The sequence below is a fragment of the Alternaria rosae genome (genome assembly GCF_020736505.1).
Source record: "Alternaria rosae strain MPI-PUGE-AT-0040 chromosome Unknown BKA58scaffold_17, whole genome shotgun sequence".
Classification (NCBI taxonomy): Eukaryota; Fungi; Ascomycota; class Dothideomycetes; order Pleosporales; family Pleosporaceae; genus Alternaria; species Alternaria rosae.
The window spans coordinates 18,144-41,938 of NW_025763586.1; the positions used below are offsets into that span (position 1 = coordinate 18,144).

Genomic DNA, 23,795 nt, shown 5'->3' on the forward strand with positions numbered 1-23,795 from the left:
CTTGAGTTGGGTCTCTCAATATGGTCGACATCATTCAGTCTGACCCCAGAAGCACTCGCTACGTTTCGTGGTGGCCTGAAGTAGTAGTTTGTCTCACAGGTAATTTCACCTCATCAGCGGTACCAGGTCGGTCTACAACCTGATGGTATACAAAACTGTCGTTCTTGGGACATATCGAAATCCACTTGCTTATCACCAGGACTGACTCTAGCTATCCGCGCATATGCACAACGAGGCTGTGGGATGCAGCAAGGCTGGCCAATGGCCGCAACCGAGGCGGGGTAGTTGCATCTTCCAGCCTTCCTCGACGGCCTCTTCACCATTACTCCTAACACGTCTCTTATCTACCTAGTGGAGCTCGCGCAAATTCGGTCCATGGCGTGGCACGACGCGACATGCGCAGCACTGAAGTTGGAGTGGGAAGATGGACGACCGGGATGTCTTGCCTGTCTTCGTAAAGCGCCCGCTTTATCGCCTGTACATCCAATCTCGCCGCCTGGACCTCCGCCAGATGTTCCACGCTCACAACTGGTGTGCACATGGCCGCCGCAACTCTTCTCCGATGATTGTTTTGTCGAGCCCCATACCGCTGGGAGAAGATTCCACTATGCATCGGATTCTGAAGAATTTTCGGACGACGATGCTTACAGCATTTTGAATCACAAATTTGCTGAAGGGGACCCAGCCCACATTAAGGACAAACTCTTTGCAGGCCCTGAAGACAAGAACGACCGCTTGAGCCTTGAACACAGTTTGGAACATGCGAAAGACACTGAACATGACGTAGGTGCTGAACATCAAGATGCAAAGATGCTAGCTTTCATCAGTGCGAACATCGACGAATGGACTAGCAGCGATACCACCCACCAGTCACAAACGTTGTTGGAATTATCTCACAAGGATGTAGAGCGACCGCACAATCCACCTGAAGCACATCCTTCTTTTCAGAACATATACCCTAGCCTCCCGAACGCCGACTCTGTTCGCCTCCTACGCCTGCACGGTACCGCAAATGAGAGCCATCCTATCCATTGTACCCTCCTTGTATATCGACTTTGCGATCCGTCTCGCCCGACCTTCGAGGCCTTTTCCTACACCTGGGCAGATTTACAAGGCGACTCATTACTATGCGAGACCATTTTCGTCGGCCCACAGTACGACATCCTACCTGTAACGAAGAATTGCCTGGCGGCGCTACGCTGCTTTAGAACCTCTGCGGATCGTCTTGTATGGGTCGACGCTATTTGTATCAACCAGTTCGACCTGAATGAGCGGGGTCATCAAGTCTCGCTTATGAGAGATGTTTACAAGTCTGCAGCCCGAGTGCTAACGTATCTGGGAAAGTGGAGCGAAGACCTTGGAGATGTCACGGAATTGCCACACTACAACGACAGGAGATCCGACCATCCTTCTGGAACTGCTTTCGCCGATGTAAGCAAGATACTTTGTTTGCCCTACTTCTCGCGCATCTGGGTCATTCAGGAAGTCCTGCTCGGTAACTCAGCTACCCTGAGTGTCGGCAAGCACACAATACATTGGAAGGACTTCCGGGATCTTGTGCAGAAATCCCTGTCAGGCCAACATAAGAAGCCAGCCTCGGCTCTGGTTGAGCACTTCGATAGCAAAGACGGCGAGATGAGCCTGCTATCATGGCTCAAAGCCACGAAGGACTCTCGGTGCGGTGATTTGCGCGATCGTGTATACGGCCTAATGGGCCTAATCAGCGAGGAAGATCGGGGAGATCTACCGGTAGATTACAGCATCAGTAAACAGGAGCTATACACCGGTTTGGCAATGTACTGGCTTACATATAATGACGATAACGGAGGATTGATACCTCAGGTATTGGACATGGCCTTATCTACCAATACCACTTCAGGCCTCCCTTCGTGGGCTCCCGACTGGGCACCGCAGTCACGTAAAGACATGAGCGGAAAATCCACTTCGGTGATGCCCTGGATACTACAACTAGATACCCAAAGCATAGAGGGCCTATCATCGGGGTTGAGGTGGCCCAGCTTGCCTGGGAGCATTCAAAAAATCATAGATCGTCGCGCCAAGGTCAGATGGACGCTAGACAAGACCGTTTGGGGGAAGCAGTATGACGACGGAAGGTCTCTCTCCTGGTACAGATTTGCCAGGGATGCAGGCTGGAAACCGTTGACATCAGTAGAACCCTTACCACTGGGAGGTATTATAGCGCTTGAAGCGTTTCACATACTTTCTGTTTCTATGAAGAGATTGGACATACCAGATGTCCAAGGGAAGCCACTGTACGGTCTACAACTCTTCCGTTCCGCACGTCTCGGACGAAAACAGCAAGACGATCCACGTGATGATATCCATCTATACGTATCGCTGGATTGGCAGAAAGGTTTGGCGTTGAGGAAGCACGCAGATGCAGTGTACAGCATTAGCAATCAGTTTCGAGTAGTTTGTGGCCCTGCACTGAATGATAATCGAAGCATCTCCGAATCCAGCATGAGTCTACATGGTTTACAAATAGGAATCGCTGGGAACTGGCTGTTGGATGTATTCTTCTTCGGTACTGGCGCTGGCTCCGCCAACTTCGATTTATCGCAAGGATCAGAGGCGAGGAAAGGCTGGTCGGATTATTTTCCTCGGGCATCAGCTGCTTGCAAAGTTCTCAACTTATCGTTTGGAACACATACTGGGGAAGACCACCAGTCTAGTATCACAGCGGCGATGAAAGAGATATGGCAAGATGCCAGGGATTCTGTTGACGAGATCATATGTCCTTGGGAGAGTCAGAGCAATTCCCAAAATTATCGTGAACGGTCTCAATTCCGTTACCACGTAACGGAGAAGAAAGATACATTTCTCACTTTTTGGATTCGGAAAGCTCATGCAGCCAAGCCAAACACGCCTACTTCGCCGAAAGAACTGTGTCTATACCTCAAGAGGATTGCGAGAGATTGCCGAGATTCTTGCAAGGATTACGCACCTCTACAACAGGCCCTATCTGATCTTGGAGACAGCGCGTGCGGGTTTGATCTGATTCAACACTCCTTCCCTTTTCGATTTGATCTATGGAATTTCCTGATGCCTGATCGAATAAGAATCGATGAGGAAAAGACAGTATGTTTGCCGATGGTTCCATTGACCATGAGCAACATCCTGTACACTGCGTGGGCACTTTTGCAGGGCCTCAAGATTGACTCCAGATTCACGCTCGAGCAGAACTTCAACATACTCTGGATTCTTGTCTTGACCATGGAGATGGTGGCACGTCTACGTGGGTGCTTACAACAACAGCTCATCTTGAAGGCTCTTCGCGACAAGATGAGGAACCCGCAAAAGATATACCTTATTTAGTCTGCAGTTTCTGGCCTGATCTTGCAGCTTTTGGCTGCTATGTCCACACGGCTTGCAGGGGTTTGGCAGGCATTGTAGTTCCCAGATAGAATTGCCCAGAAAAAGATGCCGTATGTACCATCGGTAATCCGATTCTGTATCAATCTAGTGTACAAACGTGTTTTGGGTGTTGTATGCAGTAACTGTCTCACGATCATGGAGCACTGCGATGAAGCTTCGAAAACTGTGTTCAGGAATACTGATTGTATTCCTCATCCAGCAACATCTACAAAAAAGCGCAGCACGGCTGCGCCTATCGAAAAAGTATATATATACAGAAAGTCGACCAGACCGTAAAGTCAAGCCTTTCATCGTTTCAATCCTCCAGATCATGCAAAACATATGCATCTTACTCCTTTCGGAGAAGAGCCTCGCGGAAAGCACGGCGACCACGCTTAGCCTTGCCACCCTTGCAGTTCTCAGAGTTGTGTGCAACAGCCTCGCTGCTAGCAGCAGGCTCCTCGGAGGAAGGTACGGGGGAAGCAGAGGGTGCGGGAGACTCCTCGGTGGTGGGCTCCTCAGTGGGGGTCTGAGCAGGAGACTGAGCACCGCCGCTGGTGCTGGCATCCCAGACAGCGGGGGCGGGGAAGGTGTAGTCCTTGTATCCACCCCAGATGCTGAAGTTGAACTCGGGGTCGGTCTTCTTGTACGCGCCGGGGAACTTGACGGTGGGGCCGGGGGTACCGCTGCCGCCGCCGGTGACCTTGACTTGAGCGCAGCTATCAAGTGTTAGCTAATGTCGTCGTAGCAGTAGTGAAGAGAAAACTTACGCGTAGTAGAACTCAGCCTGGCCATCGTGTGCACCGTGAAGACCAACGTGCTCAGAGCGGATCAAGTACTCGCCCTCTGGCACCTCAGCGGGGACAGTGAACTCAATCCTGTCGTTATCCCAAGTGCACCAAGCAGTACCCAGGATATCCTTGTTCTTGTCGCAGAGGCCAGACTCGAAGATCTTGAACCACTCGCCGTCACCCTCGTACTCCTTGACGGAGCTGGGAGCCTTGGACATGTAGACGAAAGCGGGACCGGGGTGCTTCATGGTAGCGCCGTAGGCAAGCTTCATGGCCATCTTGGTGCCGGCTGCGACCTCCTTGACGCCGGTCTTGCCAGCGCTAGCGAAAGAGCCCTTGTTGCAGCGGAAGTCGTCCATGTCGGGGGTCATGTTGTCGAGGGGGTTCTTCCACTTGGTGGGGTTGAACTTCTGGGCACGAGTGTTCTCACGGATGAACTCGTAGCCCTTGGACTCCTGGCCGTCGGTGACCAAGACATCGAAGGTGTAGTGGGCAGAGGCGATCTGCGCAATGGCAGCTGCGGCGATGATGGAAAGCTTCATGTTTGAGGTGGGTGGTGTTGGTTTGGTGTTTGGTAGTGGGTTGGAAGATGAAGAAACGATTGTATAGTAGGACTAGCCTGTAGAAACGAATGTAGTAGCGAAAGACTGAAGAGAAGCGAAAGACTGAAGAGAAGCGAAAGACTGAAGAGAAGCGAAAGACAGTGTGCAGAAGTGTGCTGATGAGCTCTCCATTGCCGTGGTGTTTTGCTTCTTATGTATCTGAGCATACATCCCAATCTGAGCGCCCCGACTAACCGCTTCTAGTGCTCAGAATCTGTCTCCCCACCTATCCCTTACCACCCCCTCATCACCGATGTTGGTTTGCACCGTGAAACAACGCCTCAGTGTTTCCTGTCATCGACGCATGAGGCCGAGATCTCTTGGCTGTGGTGCCATTTCCGCTGTGCCGCCCAGCTGTGGCGAAGCGAGATGACCATACGAAGGAATGGGAGCTGTCACTATAGTGTTTAGTCCGTAGCGCCCGCTTTCTCGATCCTGGGAACCGCGGTGGTGGGCCTGTGACCAAGACAAGTTTCAACCCATGATCTTGGCGGTCGGAAACTTGGCGGTCGGGGAGGTGCAGGTACCATACTCGACGGAACTTCGCTGCCGGTGCAGACAGTATACACTAATACACGGAAACCTGTGGGTAGACTCCGATATACAGTTAGTGCTACAATGACACTCCTGAAAGGTCTTCCTGTGCAGGAAATTTGCAAAACGCTGCTGCCATCAGGGTTGTGGTGTCTCTGCCGACTTCCAATCTCGGTGTGGAGTAGTCGTATCTCAGCGCATGAAAATTGCAGCTGACCTATTTCTCCGCCTCTTCAACATGAAACGAGCAATGACGGAAAGGGGGCACGGCGGATTGCACATGCTGAAGGAAGTGATGATCGGGCATCCAGACTACAATCCCACCCACGTATCGTATGAGTTCGGGTGAGCTGCTACCTACCATCTAGCGCTCGCTATGCTCGTATCCACTGTGCCAAAGATAGAGAACGCATACGGATCTCGGAGGTTAAGCGGCTGCCGATGTCTGGGTGATTGTCGAGGGGAGGCTCGATGGAAACCCACGAGTAGCGCCGGTCTACACCATTATATATAACGGTCGCAGTCAATTGAGCCTGTTGTTGCGCTTATTTGAGCTGTTAAGACTCAATTTACACGATGAAGGCGTGCATCCAGGTTGGTGGGCTCGCGAGATGGAGCACTCCTGAGTCAGTGGTCGTTCACTTCAACCTGCACTTTAGCCGGAAGCCTATCACGAAGAGCCCTTTTCCGATGTATCCACACTACAATCTCTGGTGGAGAGACAAGCTGTAGCGTGTTTCTGTTTCCGCCTATGGCTTGTTTCAAACATTGATGTTGTTGCGGAATGGTACCGAGTATGACCGCATGCAATCCTGTTGTTTCCTCGATGTCATGGTGGGGAAGCCTGCAAACGACGAAGGAAGGCGCCTCAAAAGGTTGGCAAGAAGCAACCCGCATAGGCTTGTATTGGCGCATAACTTGAAATGTCTCGTCGTCGGTCGGCGGCTCGAACTACCGAGAGCGTTGGGCTCTGCATAGTATACTGGATTAGGTCCGATGGGATTTCGCTCCACGATCCGATGCAGCAGAGGCATGCTTCCGCGACTAAGCCGAAGACGAGGGAGATCCACTGAAGTGCAGTAGCGGTGCGGCGTGATAATATTTTAGTATTCTTGGCATCGGTCCCTATTCTGGCTCCACGGTTCGGGAGTTCTGAAGGAAAGTCAGAAAGTTCTCGACTCGTGGCGCGAGGTCTTGGGTCAGCCGTTGAGTCAACCCGATTTTCTACCGACACCGTTGGCGCTAGCGTGTGAGCCTAATTCGACAGTGAATTCCTCGTGCTGGAACCATTGCTGTGAGCGTCTCTTTGTTGTTCAGCAATCGACGCGTTGCGACGAGATGGTGTTGTGGTAGTGGTCGTGTGTTCACGACCTCGCAAGATATCCCCGCATCGCCTGACCTGTCCTACGTCATCACTAGCAAATCATGTGGCATTGTTTCCCTGCATGTCTTTGATCCGCAATGCACAACAAACGCGTTTTGCAAACTTGATGCGTGTAAAAAAGTGTGAAAGAATCGTCTTGTCAGTTCATTATTCAATTCCCTCCTTCCTTTTGCACCGGTAGCATCGGTAGTCAGCTAGCCATCATGTCGGCAACCAACGAGCAACCAGTCGAAACACCAGTCAACAAACTCAACGCAAAGCAGCAGAACCGCATCCAGAAAAGACGACTAGCTCGCCAGCAACTCGCCACGCACTTCGCTCTTGTACGGAAGAACAGGCAAACACACGACTTTTCACAAGCGCCTCCCAATATCTATGTATGCCTACGCTACCCACGAGGGCCAGACGGCCGCTTCCTCCCCCGCGAACGCGTCATCACCAAAGCAATAGAAAGTCTCACAATCCAAGAGACGACAGAAAAGTCCGTAGGAAGTCTCGATGGGAAGCCAAAAACCTGGATGCCATGGGTACTCCCGACTCCCTCCAAAACACCAAAACCTTCCCGCCTTTGACTTCATCATGTACCCGGGAGGACTTCACAACCTCATCACCCTACCGTATGACCACCGCCAACCCACCGAATACCTCCCCGCCTCCTCATACCCTCACAAAACAAACCCGTCATGCTCCCTGTCAGCGTCTTCCTGCGCCCTGCCAATTGGATCGTCGACATAAACAACTTTGACTTCCCACATACTACTCGCATTCATACCGATCAAGATGCCTCCTCCTTTACTCCCCCTCTCCCATCTCTTAGTCTGCTTCACGTTCTCCGTATCGAGGAGTAAGACGGTGAAGATATGTTGTGCGTCTTCCTTCGCGGCAGCGCGGTCGACGTAGGAAGCGTGAAGCTTGGTTGTGGCTGCATATCCTTTTGGCTTGGAAGCGGTGAATTTTGAGGATAAGGAGGTAGTGGATGGGCGTTCGGCATGGGCGAGGGGGCCAACGGAGATGATGGTGTAGACGGGCGCGGGCAGGATATCGAAGACGTCTTTGTTGATTTCGCGATGTATCTTCAGGATAGTGTAGGAGCCGCGTTGACCTTCCACAATGAATGTGCAGAAGCCCATTTCCAAGAATTCTTCATCAACCTCCCTCTCTTCATCTTCGTCGTCTTCCGCAAACAGGAAATTGTTATTTGGCTTCTCTTTTATGAGGGCAAGCTTGTCAATTGCGTTGGGTGAGTTGCTGACGACGTCTTCGATTTGGGGGAGGAGGTGGCGGAATGCTTTGGCGGGGCCGATGATTTCGTGGGAATCGATGTGTGGTCGGATGATGCTGAGATACCAGATTGTGTTGGGTTTTACGTCGATGAAGTCGAGCTCGTCAACAGGCTTTTGGACTTTGGGAGTCGGGATCGGGGTGGTGGTGCTGAAGGGGAGGGTTTCTGCGTCGCCTTCGAAGTAGATATCCTTTGACATGGTGAGATGTGGAGTACTCGAGGACTTGTGATGTGGTCGGGTATCGTAACGTCGGTGCTGAATTGATGTCGTCGAGGACGGTACTTGAGAAGTTTATGAAGGTGAAGGGGATGGGCAATGTATGCGGGAAGAGCAAGCACGGGCGTTGTAGCCTGCGAGCGTTTGTTAGATGACGTAGTCGCTTGTGGTTTGCGGTATCGCGGTGAAGGTGGGACTGGCGCCGAGATCAGTCAGGCTACAGTATGGGGCGCCGACAGACCGTTACCAAAAGACCTGTATACCGCCACGGTGGTCGATGGCGTGCGATATCGCCCAGACAAGGCGGTATGTAGCCGCCAGCTCGCTCATCCGAAGTTGCAGAACGATGTCACAGCGGCAGTTCGGAGTGACTTCAGACGTTCGTACGATTGTGCATTGGTATCTCCTAGCAAAGTAAGACATTCCGACTCTTAGAATACAAAGTGTGCTTTTAGACTCAGTCCCTGAACGCCAGAGCGCCATACGCATGCAGAACGTGACATATGATTGTCACTCAGCCTTCCATATGACTACACCACCTAGTGTCTCTTCGCCCTCTTGTCCTTGCCAGGCCGTTTGCTCCCACCGCCACTGGGCTTGCCCTTCATCCTGCGAGCCGAGAAATCGCGTCCGTCTGCGCTGGATTCGGCGGTGTTACTCTTCGCATGACGCTTCTTGCCACCGAAACCGTACTTTGAATCCTTCTTCTGGCGCTTGTTGAAATCCTTGCCGCCAGCACCACCACGACCGCGGCGATCGGACTTGTCGTCATCAGCGGTGGCGGCGACGTCGAAGAGGTCTTCCTCGTGGGTAGCTGTGATGTCGGCTCCTTGTCGCTCTGCATGTTTGTCAGTATACTGCTAGTCAAGTCCTCAGATACAGGTGATACGTACTCCTCTTGAGAGTCTGGATCTTCTCAATGGTGTCCTTCTTCTCCTTGGCACGCTCCTGCAGCTTCGCGACCTGAACCTGCTTTCCGAACTTCTTCAAGTCTCTCTGTTTGCGTGCCTCAGCAGCGGCCTTCTTGCCTGCCGCGGCATCAATCAGCTTCTGCTTGATCTTGCCCATGTGCTCATCGCTCTTGACCATCTCCGCGAAGTAGTCGGCTGGTCGGGAGAATGACACACCCTCCTTCTTCAGCTTCTTCCGCGCATCCTTGACCGAGGATAGGCATTGCTTGTAAAAGGCGAGCTCACGGTTGAGGTCGTCCTCGACGTCGGCGATCTCGACAGGTTCGTCGGTGGTGACGGACTGGTATTCCGAGAAAGCGAGTTTCGAGTAAGGGAGTTGGATGCGGTTCAGGGCGGCGGTGAGGGCGGCGGTGTTGTTGATGGTAAGGCGCTGGTGGGGAATAATATCACCCTTGTCTTCTGACGCGATGGAATCCAGATCAGATAGCGCAATGTCATCCTCATCCTCGTCCTCGTCCTCGTCATCTTCCGCGTCCTCATCTTCCTCTGCGGCCTCTTCAGCCTGTATTTCCTCCTCGTCCGAGCTGATGTCGCTGTCGGTGTCGTTGAGGTGGTCAAGGTCTACCTGAAGTCCATTAGGCTCATCTTCGTCGTCGCTTGCGTCGTCGTCGTCATCTTCGCCCTCGGTCTCCCATTCAGGCTCCTTGACTGCTGGTGCGGCCTTTGCAGGTTTTGCGTCGGCCTTCTTGTCCTTCTTCGACTTCTTTGTCTTGCCATTGACCTTGACCTCTACCTCGTCCAACGGCACAGGCACGCCGCCTTCCTCAGTATCCTCCTCGCCCTCCTCCGCGGCCTTCGTGGCTTCGCGCTTTTCCTTGCGCTTCAGCGCCTGCTTGACGTACTTCTTCTGCTTCTCGCGCTTGATGTCGCGGCCCTGGTAGTTGTCGAGCGCTGACTTGAGCACACCTTTCTTCGCCATGTCGTCTGAGGTTTGAGGGGGTTCTGAAGGGTGTGGAGTATCGGACGTCGCAAAAGACAAGACGTCAAAGCTTCTCAGAAAATAATTCGTGAACTTCGAAGTCTGGGCGCAGAAACATTTTAGCGCGCACGCTAGCTTGACCGCCTACCAAACGGGCAGGAAGCCGCGGCGAAGACCACGTGCTCCGCGACTTTACATATCCACCGTACATGCGCATCTCTCCTGTCATACTATAGTACAAAAGTTGACAGGCGTCTGGTGGGCTGCTTCAATCGTCTTGAATCTGCAAACTCTTCGTCTTGTTCTTTGCTTTCCTCACAAACACATTCGAACATGGCCACACCGCAGCCACTAGCAGACCGCGCGCAAAGCGACACTGCGGTACGTGCTTGTTACACTCACGATGCCCCGCCCTACCTAACACGCGCATAGTCTGCTGTCTCAAAAGATGCTGAGAGCTCTGGAGAGCTCACAGCAGTTGTCGACGACCTTCTAAACCAACTCAACACCAAGTTCACAACAGTCAGCAGCGAGCTGCTTGCCAAAAGTAAGTAGGAGCCTGTCTATAGCAGGTACATCGAATGCTCATAATGCGTAGTGGATGACATGTCACGGCGACTTGATAACCTCGAAGCAACGATCCAGGCCGGAGATGGTACCAAGGGCTCAGGGTCTGGCAAGTAGAGTTACGCGGAAGGCATGGTCAAAAGCAGGCGGTGTACATCACGCATATCTCAGTCATTGGCGTTTGGTGTTAAATTACATAGATCATATGCAATCTGGGTATTGACTTTTGGTTTCTACTACTTGTTCTGCTTTCTCATTGTCATGGTCACGTATGCCTGTCGCTCCTGCGTCAGGCCTCTTTGCGCCCCCCAGCTTGTCGTATCATCTCAAGAGTGTTGGTATGAATATCCATATCCTGGAATCTCATTTCACGTGCGAGTCGTCTACAACTCAGACTTCTCCTCCTCAGCATCACCCATGAACTTCCTCAGAATGTTGCTCCTGCTCATCAAGTCATCCATCTTCTCGGGTGCCAGGTTGCCCTTGGCAATAAGTCCCTGCAGACGCTTGAGCTCCTTCGCAGCGTACTCCTGGTTGGCACCGATCTTGTTGAAGACCTTGACGTAGTATTCCGCGTACTTGTCCTGCAGAGTACCGGCAAGGGTCTTGGCCTCCTCAGCACCACCAGTCCATGAGCCCTGGAACTTCTCAATGAGGGTGTTAAAGGCCTCAATGGTGCCACCAGTGGCGTCGAGACCACCACCTACAGCACGGTGGGTACCGGCGTTTGCGTTGATGAAGTCGATGAAGTCCTTCTCGGCGCGGGCGCCGTTGTAGGGGAGGGGCTCGGTGGAGCCCTTGGGGAAGTATTTGATGGTCGGGTAGGATGACACACCTTGCTCCTGTGCGAGGGCCTTGGAGTTCTCAGCTTCAGCGTCGACCTTGGCGATCAAGACACCGGGCTCGGTAACGAAGTCGTTGGCGAGGGTCTCCCAGACGGGGGCGAGAGTCTTGCAGTCTGCCCAGATATTAGCTATGATCAGTCGATAGAGGGGACGCTAGGAAGACATACGTCCGCACCATGGCGCAGTGAAGGCAACAAGCACATCCTGATCCTTTCCAACCTTCTCCTTGAAGGTCTTGTCGTCCAAATAGACAACCTGGCTAGGCAGCTTGCCCTTGACCTTAGGCTTGACCGAGCTCTTCTCTGTGATGAACTTGCTCAAGCTCTCGAGGTCACGTCCGCCGCTGTAATCCGTAGGCTTGTCACTCTTTCCGTCGAACCACTTGAGGGTAGGGAAGCCTGAGACACCGAAACGCTTGCCCAGCGCCTTGTGGGCATCAGCATCGACCTTTGCGACGCTGACCTTGTCTCCAGCGTGCTGGAAGACGCCAGCGAGCTCATCGTAAACGGGGGCGAGGTTCTTGCAGTGGCCGCACCAGGGAGCGAAGAACTCTACGAGGGCGGGCTTGCCGGACTTAAGAACGACATCGTCGAAGTTGGAGGGTGTGAGGTCGATGACGGCGGATGCAGAGGCAATTGCGGGGAGCAGCGCAATGGCCGCGGGTATTAAATTGCGGAAAAGCATCTTGAATATGTGTGAAGCCCAAGGATAGATTGAGGCTCCAAATGTGTGTTGAAGAGCGGTGGGAAATCTGGTGGGGAGCTAGAGCAGCACAGCGGCTATCAGGGTCCCGCGGTGGCGATCGCTAGTCTGAAAGGTGTCCTTACGCGTCTGAACGTTACAAATCCAATATCAACCCGACGGATGACGTACACTTGATTATTTATGCATACTGATCACGCTGTAAATCTCATAGGTAATGATTGAGATCAAAATATTTGCTATAATTCCTGGGTATCACAAATCCATCGTCCTCCTCTGCATGTGATGATGATCTACTACAGCCCTCATATCTAATGCAACGACATCTTCCAATTGTTGCCCCCAGTCATCCCATAACTCCCACTAACAGTCTTCTCCTCCCCAACCTCCTTTTCTTCCTTGACCTCTGGCTTGACCTCAGGCTTCTTCGCCTCCACCTTCTCCTCCTTAACTTTTCGCACCTCCCCAGCGACCTTCTCCACGGCGGCCTTCAGCGCCCTCACATCCGCGCCCCTGATCTCCTCGATTTTCTTCCCGTCCTTGAAGACCATGAACGTAGGCATAGCAGTGACACCATATTGTCCCGCAATCTCTCTCTGCTCATCCACATTGACTTTTACGAATGCGAATTTCCCCGGTGAGGAATGGGCTGTGGAAAGCTGGTTGTAGATGGGCGCAATTTGCTTGCAGGGTGGGCACCATGTTGCGTAGAAGTCGGCGATGAGATAGGTGTGGCCATTGAGAAGGGTGCGGAAGTGCAACGGCGCTGATATTTCTGTTGGCATGGTTGAGGGTTGTATTGCTGGTCCAGGCAGCTTGCCAAGGCTGTGTGTAGAGCTGGTTTGCGTGTCGTGTTTTGCTGAGTGGGTTGTCTGAAGACGGCTGTAGTGTACTGAAGCTGTCGTTAGACTCAGGCTACACTTTTGTATTCTCTCGATTGCGATGGCGCGACCTTGTGGAATGTTCTTTCCAATCGATCCGTGGATGCGCCATACTACGAATGGTCTGGCCAATCAGCATTTGTCATCAGTTTCATGATCACGTGTCGGTGCACTTGCTGCATCTGGTAGTCGGTGATAGCATTTCTACGAGGGAGAGGCTTCACATCGTGGCGCAGTGTACAGATGTGCCTTCCCCACCAGGTTCACCAGTCATACGAGTTGGGAGGTCTGTTCTAGACTGATGGATGGTCTCATGGAGATTGATACGGCTGTGCAATGATATACATGCTGACTGGTAGTAACCTTGAATTCCAGAAAGTCCACAACGCCTCGCTATGCCATCATGAGCAGTGAAACCCAGCTGCTCTTCAAAAATTGAACAACCGTTCAAAAGCTCAACCCCCACCCCTGCCCAGTATCTCCTCCCTCTCCAATACCTCAGGCTTGAACTTGATCAGAAAGACAGTCTTTCCCGGCCAGAGGCCCTTGCCTTCCTCATCGCCCACACTATGCGCTGTCACGCCCTCGGTCGGAAACCCCGCACCGTCGCAAACACCCTCAATTATACCCGCTACAAAAGCCGCACAGTTCAGACTCGATAGTTCTTTGGGCAGACTTATATATTGGTTGACCATGGGGTCGTTGTCAAAGAGCATGTACTGTCCTGGGTCGGTGCCAGACTTTTCTAATGCATCGGCAGGTCGACCGAATAGGTAGCGGTATAGTTGTTGTGCAATGAATTGGAGGAGAGGCAGGATACGCGTAGGTCGGATGCTCGCGAGGGGGTTCGCGGTGCGGGAGAGGAGCAGGTCGAGTAGGCGGAGGCCAATTGGGTAGCCTTGTGTATTCAGCCTAGAGGAATGTCAGGACACGCTCGGCAGCAAGTCGATTGCAATATTTCGCAGTGCATATGCGGAGTTCCGCAACTGCATGTATCCAACATACCTCTGCTCCAAGTCCCCCACATCCTTCGCGCCCTTCTGCGCATACGCAATCATCTCAATGAAGAGGTACGCAAACGCCGCCCTGCTAAGCTCCGCATTCTTGCTCCGATTCAGGTTCCTGTCATATATGCTCTTTTTATTCGACGGGTACCGCAGCCCAGGCCCTTGACTTGGGGTCCCGCTCATTGCGATGTGCTGCCCTTGTGGTTGCGATTGTGTGACGGATTGCGGACGGATCGTGGCTGCAGAGGAGGATGTCGATGGCTTTTGCGCGGTATCTACGGATCGGGAGAGGGACGACTGGCGCGAGGGGTAGTACGAATGGTGTAGGGGCAGGATGTTGGACATGGTCGCTATCGAACCCTGGCGGTGTTGTTTGGCGGAGTGATGTGGGTCGGAGGGTCGTGCGTCGTGCGTCAGACTTGCCGCGAGTCGAGTATGCTAGGGATCATCTCTGGTGCTTAGCTAACGCACGACTTTCGCACTACAACAATTCTCAGGACTCTCAACCACTTTTACTCAACAAACTTAGTAGTGCATTCTGTTTGCTTCACCGGACTGGGAAGCTCAGCGCCTGCAGACGAAAAGGAGGAGTGAAGTCAATCATAGATCACGAGTTGGGAAAGCGAGCTGTGTGCGAGGCCGTGGACCTTACGGCAGATTCTTTGATAGCGTGTTGTTCAATACTACGTATCAGGTAGGAGACCAGACCCAGGAACCCGGAAGAAGCCACTATCTCCGACACCTACATCTCTCCGTTGTGTCTCGCTTCAGCATGACGACAAACCGCCTGAACAGCGCGCTTGGAACGCCGACCATCGTGCTCAGCAGCAGTTTCCATGTAACCATCAGGCATCTCAATCATGTCTCCGTAGAGCTTCTCAAGTTTCTTCTTCTCGTCATCCACACCTTCCGAGCCGACTACTTTGCGTACCTCACCCGTAGATGCCTTCTTCCAGTCCTTGTACCATTCTTCGAACCTCTCCGTCAGGTGCGTTTGGTGCCACTGAAGAACTCTCATCGTAGGTTGTACATCGGTGTGGCGGATATGGAATTGGATGGGAATGACCGCAGTGGTGTTGTTCGGGTCCGCAGCCGCATCGCGCATGTGAGGCGCACCAGACTGCTCGACCTCAAGCTCCGCGCGCAGGTCGCCGTTGAGCTTTCTCTGTTGCTGTAGTGCAGCCAAAGCATCACCGCGTTCTTTCTTCATCCTGCGTTCAGAGACGAGGTGGCGCTGCTTGTCACCCTGAGCATCTTTGGCTTTCTCTTCCTCCTTTCCCGCCACTTCCTTAGCATTCTTGACTTTCTTGTTGGCACCCTTCAGTTTTCGCGTCTTGCCATCATTCTGATTGCCCAGGTTGACATTTTCGTATTCGATAGTTCTGAGCGTGTCTTTCAGCTGCGTGTTCTCGGATCGCAGACGCGTGACCTCGATTTCGAGGCGGTTGACACGGCGTACGGTGTCGGTCGGAAGATCAAGTCCGGTGGCGATCTTGGCAGTCTTTCGGTCCAGATCTTCGATGGTCTTGCCTCGCTCCTCAGCTTGCGCTTTCCAGTAGTCGCTCTCTTGGCTCAGGGAGGCGACCATGGCTCTCAGACGGGCTTCTTCTCCATGTTTCGCTTCTTGCTCCTCATCGACTGCATTCTCCTGCCAGAGGCCTCCTGCGGACTCTACAATAGACGCTTTGGGTACCGACAGACTAAGCGTCAAAGTCTTGGGACGCAAGTCGTCAGAGTCGTGGAAGAGTGCGTCAAGATTGAAGCTCATCTGCAAATGATCAGTATAAACGCATGTTCAGCAGTTCTTCGACATACCTTGAATCGTACCGAGGTGGCTACGTTATCTTGACAGGAATAAAGCGATGGTGCGAAGTTGCAACGTAGTCGCCAAGTCAAGCATCTAGACCCTGGTGAAGTGAGAGCCAAACGAGACGAAACGGGAAGGCGCGCTGATCACCGCTTCACCGTGAGGCATCCTCTGGCATCCGATCACTCAAGTCTTGATTGCTCTATAACAGCTGCGAGGTCTCTCACCCGAAACGGCTTCGGAACCGCGTCGTCCATTCCTGTCTCTCGCGCGCGCTTCAGTTGCTCAGGTCTTGCATTTGCGGTAACAGCAATGATGTGCAAGTGCTTATCGATTGACCCGTCTTCCTGCACGGCGCGAATCATAGCCGCGCACTCAAGCCCATTGACCATGGGCATCTCGATATCCATTAGTATGACGTCGATGCGTGGCTCGTCAATACGTGGCTGCGATGAGGTCGAACCTTTCCAGTGCTCCGTAGTTTTGATGGAGTCAAAAGTTTCTTGTCCGTTGTCGGCTGTGTAAACGATATACCCCTGAAGTTGTAGCTGTTTCTTGAGCACCCGTTGATTCACCATGTTGTCCTGGATGCTTTGGTATAGAAAGCGAATGTAGACCTGATATGTTGCTGGGACTGGAAGCCAATCTCGCCACCCATTAAGGCCACCAGTTTCTTGCTGATGGATAACCCCAGCCCAGAACCACCGTATTTACTACATATCTTTGGTCTATTCTGAGTGAACTGGCTGAAGACGCGCGCTTTGGTCGATTTATCCATTCCGCACCCTGTATCTTCGACCTTGAACCACAAAAAGATGGACCCTTCCTCCAGCTCTGATTGGTCCACTGATCTAGTCTTTTGCACTGCTTTGATGAGACTGTCAAAGATGGCAGTAGGTGGCCATTATGCTACTCCAATACGAACGGTGACAGCTCTTTCGTCGGATCTATCTTTGGCGAATTTGATCGCGTTGGCGACCATGTTGGACATCATTTCGTGGGAGAAGTCACGATGGAGCGTCTTGATCCATGCTTGATAGGGGCGATCTTAAGCCGTAAGAGGTGCCAGACCGACGATTAAGGCAGCATGAACATTGGCAGTCCGGTTCGAAACACTTGGTAGCAGGACAGCCTGGTGGCAGACATCGCCATAGCACCGGCTCGTGGATGCCTCACACATTTCCTGGGGGGGGGGGGGGGGGGGGGGGGGGGGGGGGGGGGGGTGTACCGTCCTCAGCCTGAAGAAGCACCGGTGTACGAGTATTGACACTCTTGTAGAAGGCTTCAACCCATTCCTGATCCATGCTTGGCTCGAGATTTGAAGGACGCGCAGTCGGGAAGGAACCAACAGTACCAGAGAGAACGAAGGTCGGTGAACTAGCCTGCTCCTCAGAAGAACCAGTCTCTTTTCCATATTCTTCATTCGTGTCTGCGCGGTATGACGCGGCGAACGATAAGTCTACGTCTCCATTGGATATGCCTTTCAAGACTGAGGGCCACAGCGTATCGAAATCCAAGGCAATCTCGCAAGCACTGCGAAATTTGTCCAAAGAATGCTCACGACGAGATTTCCAGCACATCTCGGGCGACGTACATCATAGAACCCGCCGATAAGCTGCCAATCCTGCAATATTGTAGAAAGCTCACTATCCGTGTGAACTTGAAAGATCTTGTTCGGAACAGGTTCGCAATGTGATAAAATTTGCCTGCTTGTACTGAATTGGCTTGCTGGCCACGAGAATCGTAAATTCGATCACTAGCTGCCGTCCGAGTCAGTTCGGCATGTGAGCCACTCCAATAATATGCAGACTCCAGAAAGATGAAGATGAACAGCCACGTACAAAGCGATTACCGCGGGGCTGCTAATGTGATGTTCTATATATATGCGAAACTGTCTATCTGTTTGGAATTCTCAGCCGGCTAAATCCGACGCCCGCGGTGTCAACGCCGATCCCAGCGCTCTATTTGGTAGTAAGTTCACTAGAATGACGCTGCAAAAAGTGTGTAACCCAGCTGTGGGAAATCTCCCACTTCGCAACCGCGCTGGCGAAATCATGCAGCATCTGCCGTGTAGGCGGCAAGCCGCGCCTTGTGCATCATTCTATGTATTGTACGAGTTCCTGCTCTTGTTATAGGTTGATATGGCGCTGCGCTTCTCCAGGGGCTGCATTTGTGGCTTGCTTCCGTTGATGCCCCCACAACAGCGTTGTTGGGTCAACGTTGAATCTTTTCGCGACTTCGCAACACGAGAATTCATCTCCTAGTTCACGCGATTTGATACTTTCTATCGCTTCTTAAATCAGATTCAAAGTGGTAGAGTTTTGACGCGCTGAAATCAGGACGTGTGTGGAGTGGGTATGTTCAGGTGGCTCGGATACCGGTATGGCCGGGATGCTACGCTAACATTGTACAAGCGGCAGCGGCTTGATAGACCCCCCGCGGCGAACTTAAGTGTTCTACTATTACCGTCAAGATGCTTCACACCACGCCCTGATACGCGATACAATCTATCTCCACCGCCCTCTAGCACCTTTACTTCGCAAGATACTCGGGGGACATTGAGTCAACAATTCGACATATTATCTTGTACAGCCAGCCACCGCCTGGGTCGATGATGGCGATGCAGTTTCGGCGCCGTTAGAGCGCCCGCAATGACAGCAGCCAGCAACTGTCTAGCAGCAGCGGTGCGGCTTCAATAGTCATTTCTTCGTGGTGTGATATCAGGCTGGGCAACGTCAAAATAGATAGATAGGGGGAGCGCTGTTCTTCAGCTTTCGCTTGCAGCATTTCGCGACCTTGTTATCAACCGCTTAGCGGCGTTGTCTCGCCTCTACGTGCCTACCTATTCAGGAACAGCGTGTTTCATCACAGATTAAGGTGTTCTGCAACCGATCCTGTGCGGCATGGTAGTTGGCATTACACAGCTCGCAAGTTTTCAGCTTCTAACCCCCTTTATCCCATACGATTTCATGAACATACTGTATGCTCTGGCTAGTGGCAAATTGTTTTGCAAATTGTTTCTCTGTGTACCAAATCGACCTCAAGACATCGCCACTAGCAATACTAATGCATAGTCAAAGGTAAGCTGGCGAATCCGCACGACTAGTCAACGTCCGAGCTCACAAACTTAGACACCACACGCCAGGGACCAACCTGATTGAAGACGCCGTTGAAACCGTCTTAAGCGATAGTAGCGAACAACCACAAATTTCGAAGAGTCAGCACTTCCTCCGATACTGGAAGTTGCAATTTCTTGCCCCAATCAAGTCATGGAGATTCCCCGCGGAATGTCGCAAGACTGCGATGTACCAGAGTCGCTGGTTAGCCACTGGTCATGCCTTACTACATTTGATTCCCTTAAGCAGCGCAGTCGCGGTTTTAATACTCAACTGGAGTGAACATTTCGTGGGACCTTCTTTCACGTTCTCTACTACGCTACAGTTTGTCGCCAAATTACAAGAGCTTCTGATGCAGGCCTCCCTTGCTGAGATCGTCTTAAGCATTGTTCGTTCACAGATGATGGAAGGATATCTGCCCTTAGGTTGCTCTGTCAGTATCTACACAGGCGATGCACCTATCTTACCTCTGGTCGCTCGATTTACTGGCTGCAGTGACATCCCAGTCTTTCCGCGGGCGGCGGAAAGCGCTATTCGTTTGTCTAGTTCCTCTATTAGTCCTTTTGACAGCCCTCGTTGGGCCGTCGAGCGCTGTTTTGTATTATTCCAAGGGCAGGAATGTCAAGCAGACCAAGTGTTATACATTGGCGATCCAAGAGCGACGAAGACACCATGTTCCCTTCTCGACTAGACAAGACGCAGAACTTGACATTGTAAGCCAAACAAACCGGCAACGTATTGTGACCATCGTTGACAGGGTATAGCAACTTAGATCGGTTTTCCACAACTTACTCATTCGAGGAAACAGTTCAGACAGAGTTCACCAACACTCAAGTCTATTACAATGGAAACGACACGATGGTACAATTGACCTCACGAGCTTTGCACTATATCATGACCGAGAACGAGGGTGTCAAGCCGCCATGGCGATTTCCTCGTTAGCTCCGCAAAACGTCACTATCCCAACCCAGCTCAGTGCACAGGTTTTACATCAGATCCCTCTTGCACAAAACGGTGGTACTTGGATTTCTGGGATTTATTACACAAGAACCGCCAGATTACCACGTGTTTCAGTCACAGCGCATGCTTAACTGCATACAACACACGATACACTACAGTGGATATGCCAGTAGCCCTACTCTCTGGATGGTGGTACTTCTATCGGCAATTGTTTCTAGTCTAAAGAACCTAATTCAGTATTTTCTCGACTATGGTGGCTCTCAAGACACACCAGTCAACGTCATACCACCCGTCTGGGTTGCTTCGCCTGAACCTGGTTCTTCTTCAGTTGTTGGCACCTTCATTCAGAGCAATTGCGCTGGCCTGGAGCAATACATGATTTCGGATTTACTGCTCAACAAATTCAATCAATCTGTGCTGTTGTCCAGTTCTTGTTTATCTACAAAGACTTGTACAGTAGCCGCTTTCTGGGAGCCGTCTCAACACGAACTGGCAGCAGACAGTGGTTCTTGGGTGGTCCGCACAGGCTCGCTCTCGAACTCCGGGCATGGCTTACCCAAAACTACGCGGCCGATTTCCGCTGATTTCGGCAGCATCACTGGCTTGAGCAACCCGTCATTTGGCGCCATGTTATCCAAAGGTTCACAAAGTGACAGCACCAGACTAGCCGCCGCGTTAGCTACCGTCTTTTCCGAGATTCCTTGGAAAGAGCAAATACAAAGCGCATCTGGGCATGAGCCGTATACGGTATTCGAAATCGTCTTAACGCGTCTTGGCTACGGATACGAGATGTCGTCTACACCTACACGCTTATCGCTAGCCGTTGTCATGGCATACTGCATGTTCGCTGTCGGATACATAACATACATGCTCAGTAGCGGCCACACATCCACGGCATGGAGTTCGGCAACTGAGATCATTGTTCTTGCGATGCAGTCAAAGCGCAGCGAGCATTTGCGCCATGTTTCGGCTGGCATCAACTCCATAGAAACGTACTCAGGAGCCTGTTGGGATACGAGTCAATGATCACAATCACTTAGAATTGGTATTCAAGCATGATGAAAGTAATCGGTTGCGGGAACTAAGAAGGGTCAGGTTGAACAAGGCATATTAATCTGCAAATGTCCTAGGTACTGTAAAGAAGGAACGTATATTAAAGCTGTAGAGTGCTGTCACACAGCTAAGTGCGGCTGTTGTTAATGGGATTCAGGAGAGACTGCATAGAAATTCAATAATGACGTATCTGCCAGCTTTACCCATCGGCATTCTCTATATATATAACTTATTTCAACGTTACAAGACTTCATTTTAGAAGCAATCAGCAGCGTCGGAGCATACGATCCCTGCCTAGTGCCTCGCCTCATTAAACCTCTCAGCTACAGTCGTCCTTATCTAAGTCTCACTGAATAAACCTCAGCTTCTGCATGTACACTATGTAGCCTCAATGCCCGAGAAAAGTAAGAGATAGAAGGCCGCTCTTGTCGCATAGCGCAGTCGCGTCTTTTGTTGCAGTCTCTCCTAACTTCTCTCACTGGTCTTCACCAGCGCTCTGAACTCTTGTCCCTAGGATATCTTGTTGCGTCTTTCTTACCTTACGCGTTTTAGCAAACACCTGCGTTATATATAACAATGGGTCTCTCGGCGTTCTATGCTAAACACCAAGTCATTGTGTACAAGTCATGCGTTCGCGCTGTTGCGCCTCTGCAATTGTCAGCCATATCAGGAACCTACACGCTCATGAGGCGTGTCGCGACGCAGGCCTTGACTTGGCCAAGTTTTGGCGTATTCAAAGCAGCTAACGTTATTGCTAAATGCCTAAAAGAGAGATACAGCCTGCTTGAATCACACAGCGTTGTTAGTAATAAAGTTCATGTTCCCGACAGCGCTTGGCCTGCAGGATGAACAGAATGACTGCGCTTTAACCTTGCGTAGATGATGTCTACCAGGCTTATGGAGGAAACACGTTCATGCTGGACTCTTATGGTATGCCGACGGATCGCTCATTCTCATGCGATCGGGTTGCCGCTATCTCTAGCCCAACCTTCTTGGTCATGGGCTTCTCTGGATGGCCCAATAAATATGATCTTCAGCCGCGAATCAAGGACGGTTGCCACTCAACTTGCAGCCACGGTGCTTCAATACCGGCCTAAGCTCCAGCGAGCCGTTGTAACCGGTTGCAAATACTGAGGATGGCGTCTTGGTGCTCGAGGCTATTGCCTCAACGTCGTCTGCCGCTCAAGCTCAGACGGAAGCGCGCCCTATAGCGACCCTTACCTTCGCATGGTGATCGATATCTTCGACGAGCGTGGCATCTGCATTGGCACAGGCTATCATGATCGCATCCCAGAAAGCTGTATTACCCAATGCATGGCTCTGATCGTAACAACAGAGAGTGCACGCAACCTTCAGTAGCACTCCATTACTTACTTCCTACTGGTTGTTGAGTCGCACCGCTTTGCAGAGATCTGCTACGAGCGTATAGGTATCGGGCAGACGGTCGATAAGACTTACGGACATGTACTGGACACATTGGACATCAAGCCTGAGCAGAAGAGGAAGGTTATGCTTGTCTAATTACATATTCTCAGTATGTCTTTACTTCCTCGTCTTTCCTGATACTTACGAAAGTATTTATTCGACGTCTTCATTTGAATCCACCCTGCATATACTCTTCCTCTCACCAATAACCCACCGATCAAACAACATACCATCAATCTTCGGCCCAGGGTGAACATCCAACATCTCATAAAACATCTCATACCCTCTTGGCCTCTCCTCTTTCTCCCACTTTTCAAGGAGCGCAAATTCATGTAAGCGGGGAATTAGTCTGTATTTATTCTCGCGTAGACGGTACCTCAGTACCACCTCTCCAAGATCTGCGATACCCCCAAGCGACGCAAGAAGGTCCTCGTAGTGCCTGAAATGACCAGTATCACCGGACCGAGACCACATGTGTATCATCGATAACGATATTTCGGATCGAAGCGAGGCGTTGCGGAAGGATTGTCGACGTAAAGATCGACAGTACCTTGTAACCTTCGAATTTGAACGTGTTCTGAGAGTAGAGGAGCGGAATGGCCTCGCGGTACCTGTGCCTATTGTAAGTCGCCTGCTCAATAACACTGCCAAGAAGCGAGGAGGAAACAGACATTTTCTTGCAAGTTCTCAGCATCTTGGTGTTGCAACCCGACGCCGCCTTTATCCCAACAGTCCCAATATTTGTAGCAATCATAGCTTAACCCCACCTCTTCCTGTTCACAGAGCACCATCTAAATCTTCAACCTCAACTCGCGGGCAGTTTAGCAAGGAACGGACTCTGCGATTGATCTTCCGCATTCTTCCTCCATAGCCCCCGGGTCCTATCAACCGAAACACTGCGCTTTCTTTTCTTCAAACGACGCACGCGTCTCCGATATTCGATGTTAGCCAAGGCATGCTGTCTTCTAGGCGGAGCGGGAGGCCCTGGGCACTTATGGAAGGTGATGGGTCCTATGTATCTGATCCAATAACACAGACCAAAGAGAGGGCAAGTGACGAGTTTACAGCAGAAGCGCAGGGTGGAGTTGGTGTGCCATGTATATAGTATGGCATCTTTGATGGGTTCAAAAATTGGCATCGTGTTGTCTGATTGTTGTATATGTTGAGATTGGAGGATGTCGGCTGAAGATATGTGTTGTGGGTGGCCTTGTTTAATCTTGCAAAGGAGGCGCAGTTGGTGGGGGCCCGTCCCTGCCTTGGCTCCGTCAGGGCGACCGTATCCCTGGCGGTGAACACAAATCCTATCTTCCTCCAGGTCATGCCTAGTGTATGCTCAACTTTGGCCTGTTTACTAGTC

General features: G+C 51.6%; 14 protein-coding genes across 14 annotated transcripts; 5 read left to right on the forward strand and 9 right to left on the reverse strand.

Moving 5' to 3' along the window:
• Positions 1–810: 810 nt before the first annotated feature.
• Positions 811–1,905, forward strand: BKA58DRAFT_326869 (heterokaryon incompatibility protein-domain-containing protein; the record flags this gene model as incomplete). The annotated part of the gene is made up of 1 exon (XM_046168085.1): positions 811–1,905. A coding segment is annotated over one exon (1,095 nt), but the record flags the coding sequence as incomplete, so codon positions are not given.
• A 1,535-nt stretch (positions 1,906–3,440) lies between these two features.
• Positions 3,441–4,747, reverse strand: BKA58DRAFT_73967 (fungal cellulose binding domain-containing protein). The gene is made up of 2 exons (XM_046175830.1): positions 4,146–4,747; positions 3,441–4,094 (listed from the first exon to the last, which is right to left on the reverse strand). Exons 1-2 carry the CDS (start codon positions 4,706–4,708, stop codon positions 3,725–3,727), a joined length of 933 nt encoding a protein of 310 aa, XP_046019813.1. The 5' UTR covers positions 4,709–4,747; the 3' UTR covers positions 3,441–3,724.
• Positions 4,748–6,553: 1,806 nt separating this feature from the next.
• On the forward strand, positions 6,554–7,304 carry BKA58DRAFT_73964 (uncharacterized protein). Its single transcript, XM_046175829.1, has one exon. It carries the CDS (start codon positions 6,890–6,892, stop codon positions 7,256–7,258), a length of 369 nt encoding a protein of 122 aa, XP_046019814.1. The 5' UTR covers positions 6,554–6,889; the 3' UTR covers positions 7,259–7,304.
• Positions 7,305–8,445, reverse strand: BKA58DRAFT_73972 (uncharacterized protein). Its single transcript, XM_046175831.1, has one exon. It carries the CDS (start codon positions 8,165–8,167, stop codon positions 7,352–7,354), a length of 816 nt encoding a protein of 271 aa, XP_046019815.1. The 5' UTR covers positions 8,168–8,445; the 3' UTR covers positions 7,305–7,351.
• Positions 8,446–8,724: 279 nt separating this feature from the next.
• Positions 8,725–10,075, reverse strand: BKA58DRAFT_326853 (rRNA processing protein Ebp2; the record flags this gene model as incomplete). Its single annotated transcript, XM_046168083.1, has 2 exons — positions 8,725–9,023; positions 9,079–10,075. 2 exons carry the CDS (start codon positions 10,073–10,075, stop codon positions 8,725–8,727), a joined length of 1,296 nt encoding a protein of 431 aa, XP_046019816.1.
• A 195-nt stretch (positions 10,076–10,270) lies between these two features.
• Positions 10,271–10,863, forward strand: BKA58DRAFT_371142 (heat shock factor binding protein 1-domain-containing protein). The gene is made up of 3 exons (XM_046169002.1): positions 10,271–10,456; positions 10,508–10,622; positions 10,674–10,863. The coding sequence occupies exons 1-3, from the start codon at positions 10,409–10,411 to the stop codon at positions 10,757–10,759; spliced, it is 249 nt and encodes an 82-aa protein (XP_046019817.1). The 5' UTR covers positions 10,271–10,408; the 3' UTR covers positions 10,760–10,863.
• On the reverse strand, positions 10,864–12,291 carry BKA58DRAFT_473978 (thioredoxin-like protein). The gene is made up of 2 exons (XM_046175330.1): positions 11,655–12,291; positions 10,864–11,600 (listed from the first exon to the last, which is right to left on the reverse strand). Exons 1-2 carry the CDS (start codon positions 12,169–12,171, stop codon positions 11,026–11,028), a joined length of 1,092 nt encoding a protein of 363 aa, XP_046019818.1. The 5' UTR covers positions 12,172–12,291; the 3' UTR covers positions 10,864–11,025.
• A 27-nt stretch (positions 12,292–12,318) lies between these two features.
• Positions 12,319–13,267, reverse strand: BKA58DRAFT_395409 (thioredoxin). The gene has a single exon (XM_046171291.1). The coding sequence runs from the start codon at positions 12,972–12,974 to the stop codon at positions 12,501–12,503; it is 474 nt and encodes a 157-aa protein (XP_046019819.1). The 5' UTR covers positions 12,975–13,267; the 3' UTR covers positions 12,319–12,500.
• Positions 13,268–13,525: 258 nt separating this feature from the next.
• BKA58DRAFT_326856 (trafficking protein particle complex subunit 5) lies at positions 13,526–14,260 on the reverse strand (the record flags this gene model as incomplete). Its single annotated transcript, XM_046168084.1, has 2 exons — positions 13,526–13,982; positions 14,076–14,260. 2 exons carry the CDS (start codon positions 14,258–14,260, stop codon positions 13,526–13,528), a joined length of 642 nt encoding a protein of 213 aa, XP_046019820.1.
• Positions 14,261–14,819: 559 nt separating this feature from the next.
• Positions 14,820–15,922, reverse strand: BKA58DRAFT_371153 (uncharacterized protein; the record flags this gene model as incomplete). Its single annotated transcript, XM_046169003.1, has 2 exons — positions 15,893–15,922; positions 14,820–15,845 (listed from the first exon to the last, which is right to left on the reverse strand). The coding sequence occupies exon 2, from the start codon at positions 15,843–15,845 to the stop codon at positions 14,820–14,822; it is 1,026 nt and encodes a 341-aa protein (XP_046019821.1). The 5' UTR covers positions 15,893–15,922.
• A 64-nt stretch (positions 15,923–15,986) lies between these two features.
• On the reverse strand, positions 15,987–16,295 carry BKA58DRAFT_395411 (CheY-like superfamily; the record flags this gene model as incomplete). Its single annotated transcript, XM_046171292.1, has 1 exon — positions 15,987–16,295. A coding segment is annotated over one exon (225 nt), but the record flags the coding sequence as incomplete, so codon positions are not given.
• A 2,205-nt stretch (positions 16,296–18,500) lies between these two features.
• On the forward strand, positions 18,501–19,913 carry BKA58DRAFT_74029 (uncharacterized protein). The gene is made up of 3 exons (XM_046175834.1): positions 18,501–18,964; positions 19,016–19,713; positions 19,765–19,913. Exons 1-2 carry the CDS (start codon positions 18,867–18,869, stop codon positions 19,689–19,691), a joined length of 774 nt encoding a protein of 257 aa, XP_046019823.1. The 5' UTR covers positions 18,501–18,866; the 3' UTR covers positions 19,692–19,713; positions 19,765–19,913.
• On the forward strand, positions 19,859–21,074 carry BKA58DRAFT_415416 (uncharacterized protein; the record flags this gene model as incomplete). The annotated part of the gene is made up of 4 exons (XM_046172545.1): positions 19,859–19,910; positions 19,943–19,983; positions 20,186–20,923; positions 20,961–21,074. The coding sequence occupies 4 exons, from the start codon at positions 19,859–19,861 to the stop codon at positions 21,072–21,074; spliced, it is 945 nt and encodes a 314-aa protein (XP_046019824.1).
• Positions 21,075–22,528: 1,454 nt separating this feature from the next.
• BKA58DRAFT_395415 (uncharacterized protein) lies at positions 22,529–23,610 on the reverse strand. Its single transcript, XM_046171293.1, has 4 exons — positions 23,249–23,610; positions 23,110–23,194; positions 22,911–23,049; positions 22,529–22,867 (listed from the first exon to the last, which is right to left on the reverse strand). The coding sequence occupies exons 1-4, from the start codon at positions 23,574–23,576 to the stop codon at positions 22,592–22,594; spliced, it is 828 nt and encodes a 275-aa protein (XP_046019825.1). The 5' UTR covers positions 23,577–23,610; the 3' UTR covers positions 22,529–22,591.
• Between the last annotated feature and the right edge of the window lie 185 nt (positions 23,611–23,795).

Coding starts and splice junctions, on each gene's coding strand:
- BKA58DRAFT_73967 (XM_046175830.1), bottom strand. CDS start 4,708: ATGAAGCTTTCCATCATCGCCGCAGCTGCCATTGCGCAGATCGCCTCT. Junction 4,095..4,145: donor CAGGCTGAGTTCTACTACGC/GTAAGTTTTCTC, acceptor AACACTTGATAG/CTGCGCTCAAGTCAAGGTCA.
- BKA58DRAFT_73964 (XM_046175829.1), top strand. CDS start 6,890: ATGTCGGCAACCAACGAGCAACCAGTCGAAACACCAGTCAACAAACTC.
- BKA58DRAFT_73972 (XM_046175831.1), bottom strand. CDS start 8,167: ATGTCAAAGGATATCTACTTCGAAGGCGACGCAGAAACCCTCCCCTTC.
- BKA58DRAFT_371142 (XM_046169002.1), top strand. CDS start 10,409: ATGGCCACACCGCAGCCACTAGCAGACCGCGCGCAAAGCGACACTGCG. Junction 10,457..10,507: donor GCGCGCAAAGCGACACTGCG/GTACGTGCTTGT, acceptor ACACGCGCATAG/TCTGCTGTCTCAAAAGATGC. Junction 10,623..10,673: donor CAGCGAGCTGCTTGCCAAAA/GTAAGTAGGAGC, acceptor CATAATGCGTAG/TGGATGACATGTCACGGCGA.
- BKA58DRAFT_473978 (XM_046175330.1), bottom strand. CDS start 12,171: ATGCTTTTCCGCAATTTAATACCCGCGGCCATTGCGCTGCTCCCCGCA. Junction 11,601..11,654: donor CACTGCGCCATGGTGCGGAC/GTATGTCTTCCT, acceptor ATATCTGGGCAG/ACTGCAAGACTCTCGCCCCC.
- BKA58DRAFT_395409 (XM_046171291.1), bottom strand. CDS start 12,974: ATGCCAACAGAAATATCAGCGCCGTTGCACTTCCGCACCCTTCTCAAT.
- BKA58DRAFT_74029 (XM_046175834.1), top strand. CDS start 18,867: ATGCTCTGGCTAGTGGCAAATTGTTTTGCAAATTGTTTCTCTGTGTAC. Junction 18,965..19,015: donor ATACTAATGCATAGTCAAAG/GTAAGCTGGCGA, acceptor TCACAAACTTAG/ACACCACACGCCAGGGACCA.
- BKA58DRAFT_395415 (XM_046171293.1), bottom strand. CDS start 23,576: ATGCCAATTTTTGAACCCATCAAAGATGCCATACTATATACATGGCAC. Junction 23,195..23,248: donor CCTTGCTAAACTGCCCGCGA/GTTGAGGTTGAA, acceptor GGTGGGGTTAAG/CTATGATTGCTACAAATATT. Junction 22,868..22,910: donor TCGTTATCGATGATACACAT/GTGGTCTCGGTC, acceptor AGGCACTACGAG/GACCTTCTTGCGTCGCTTGG.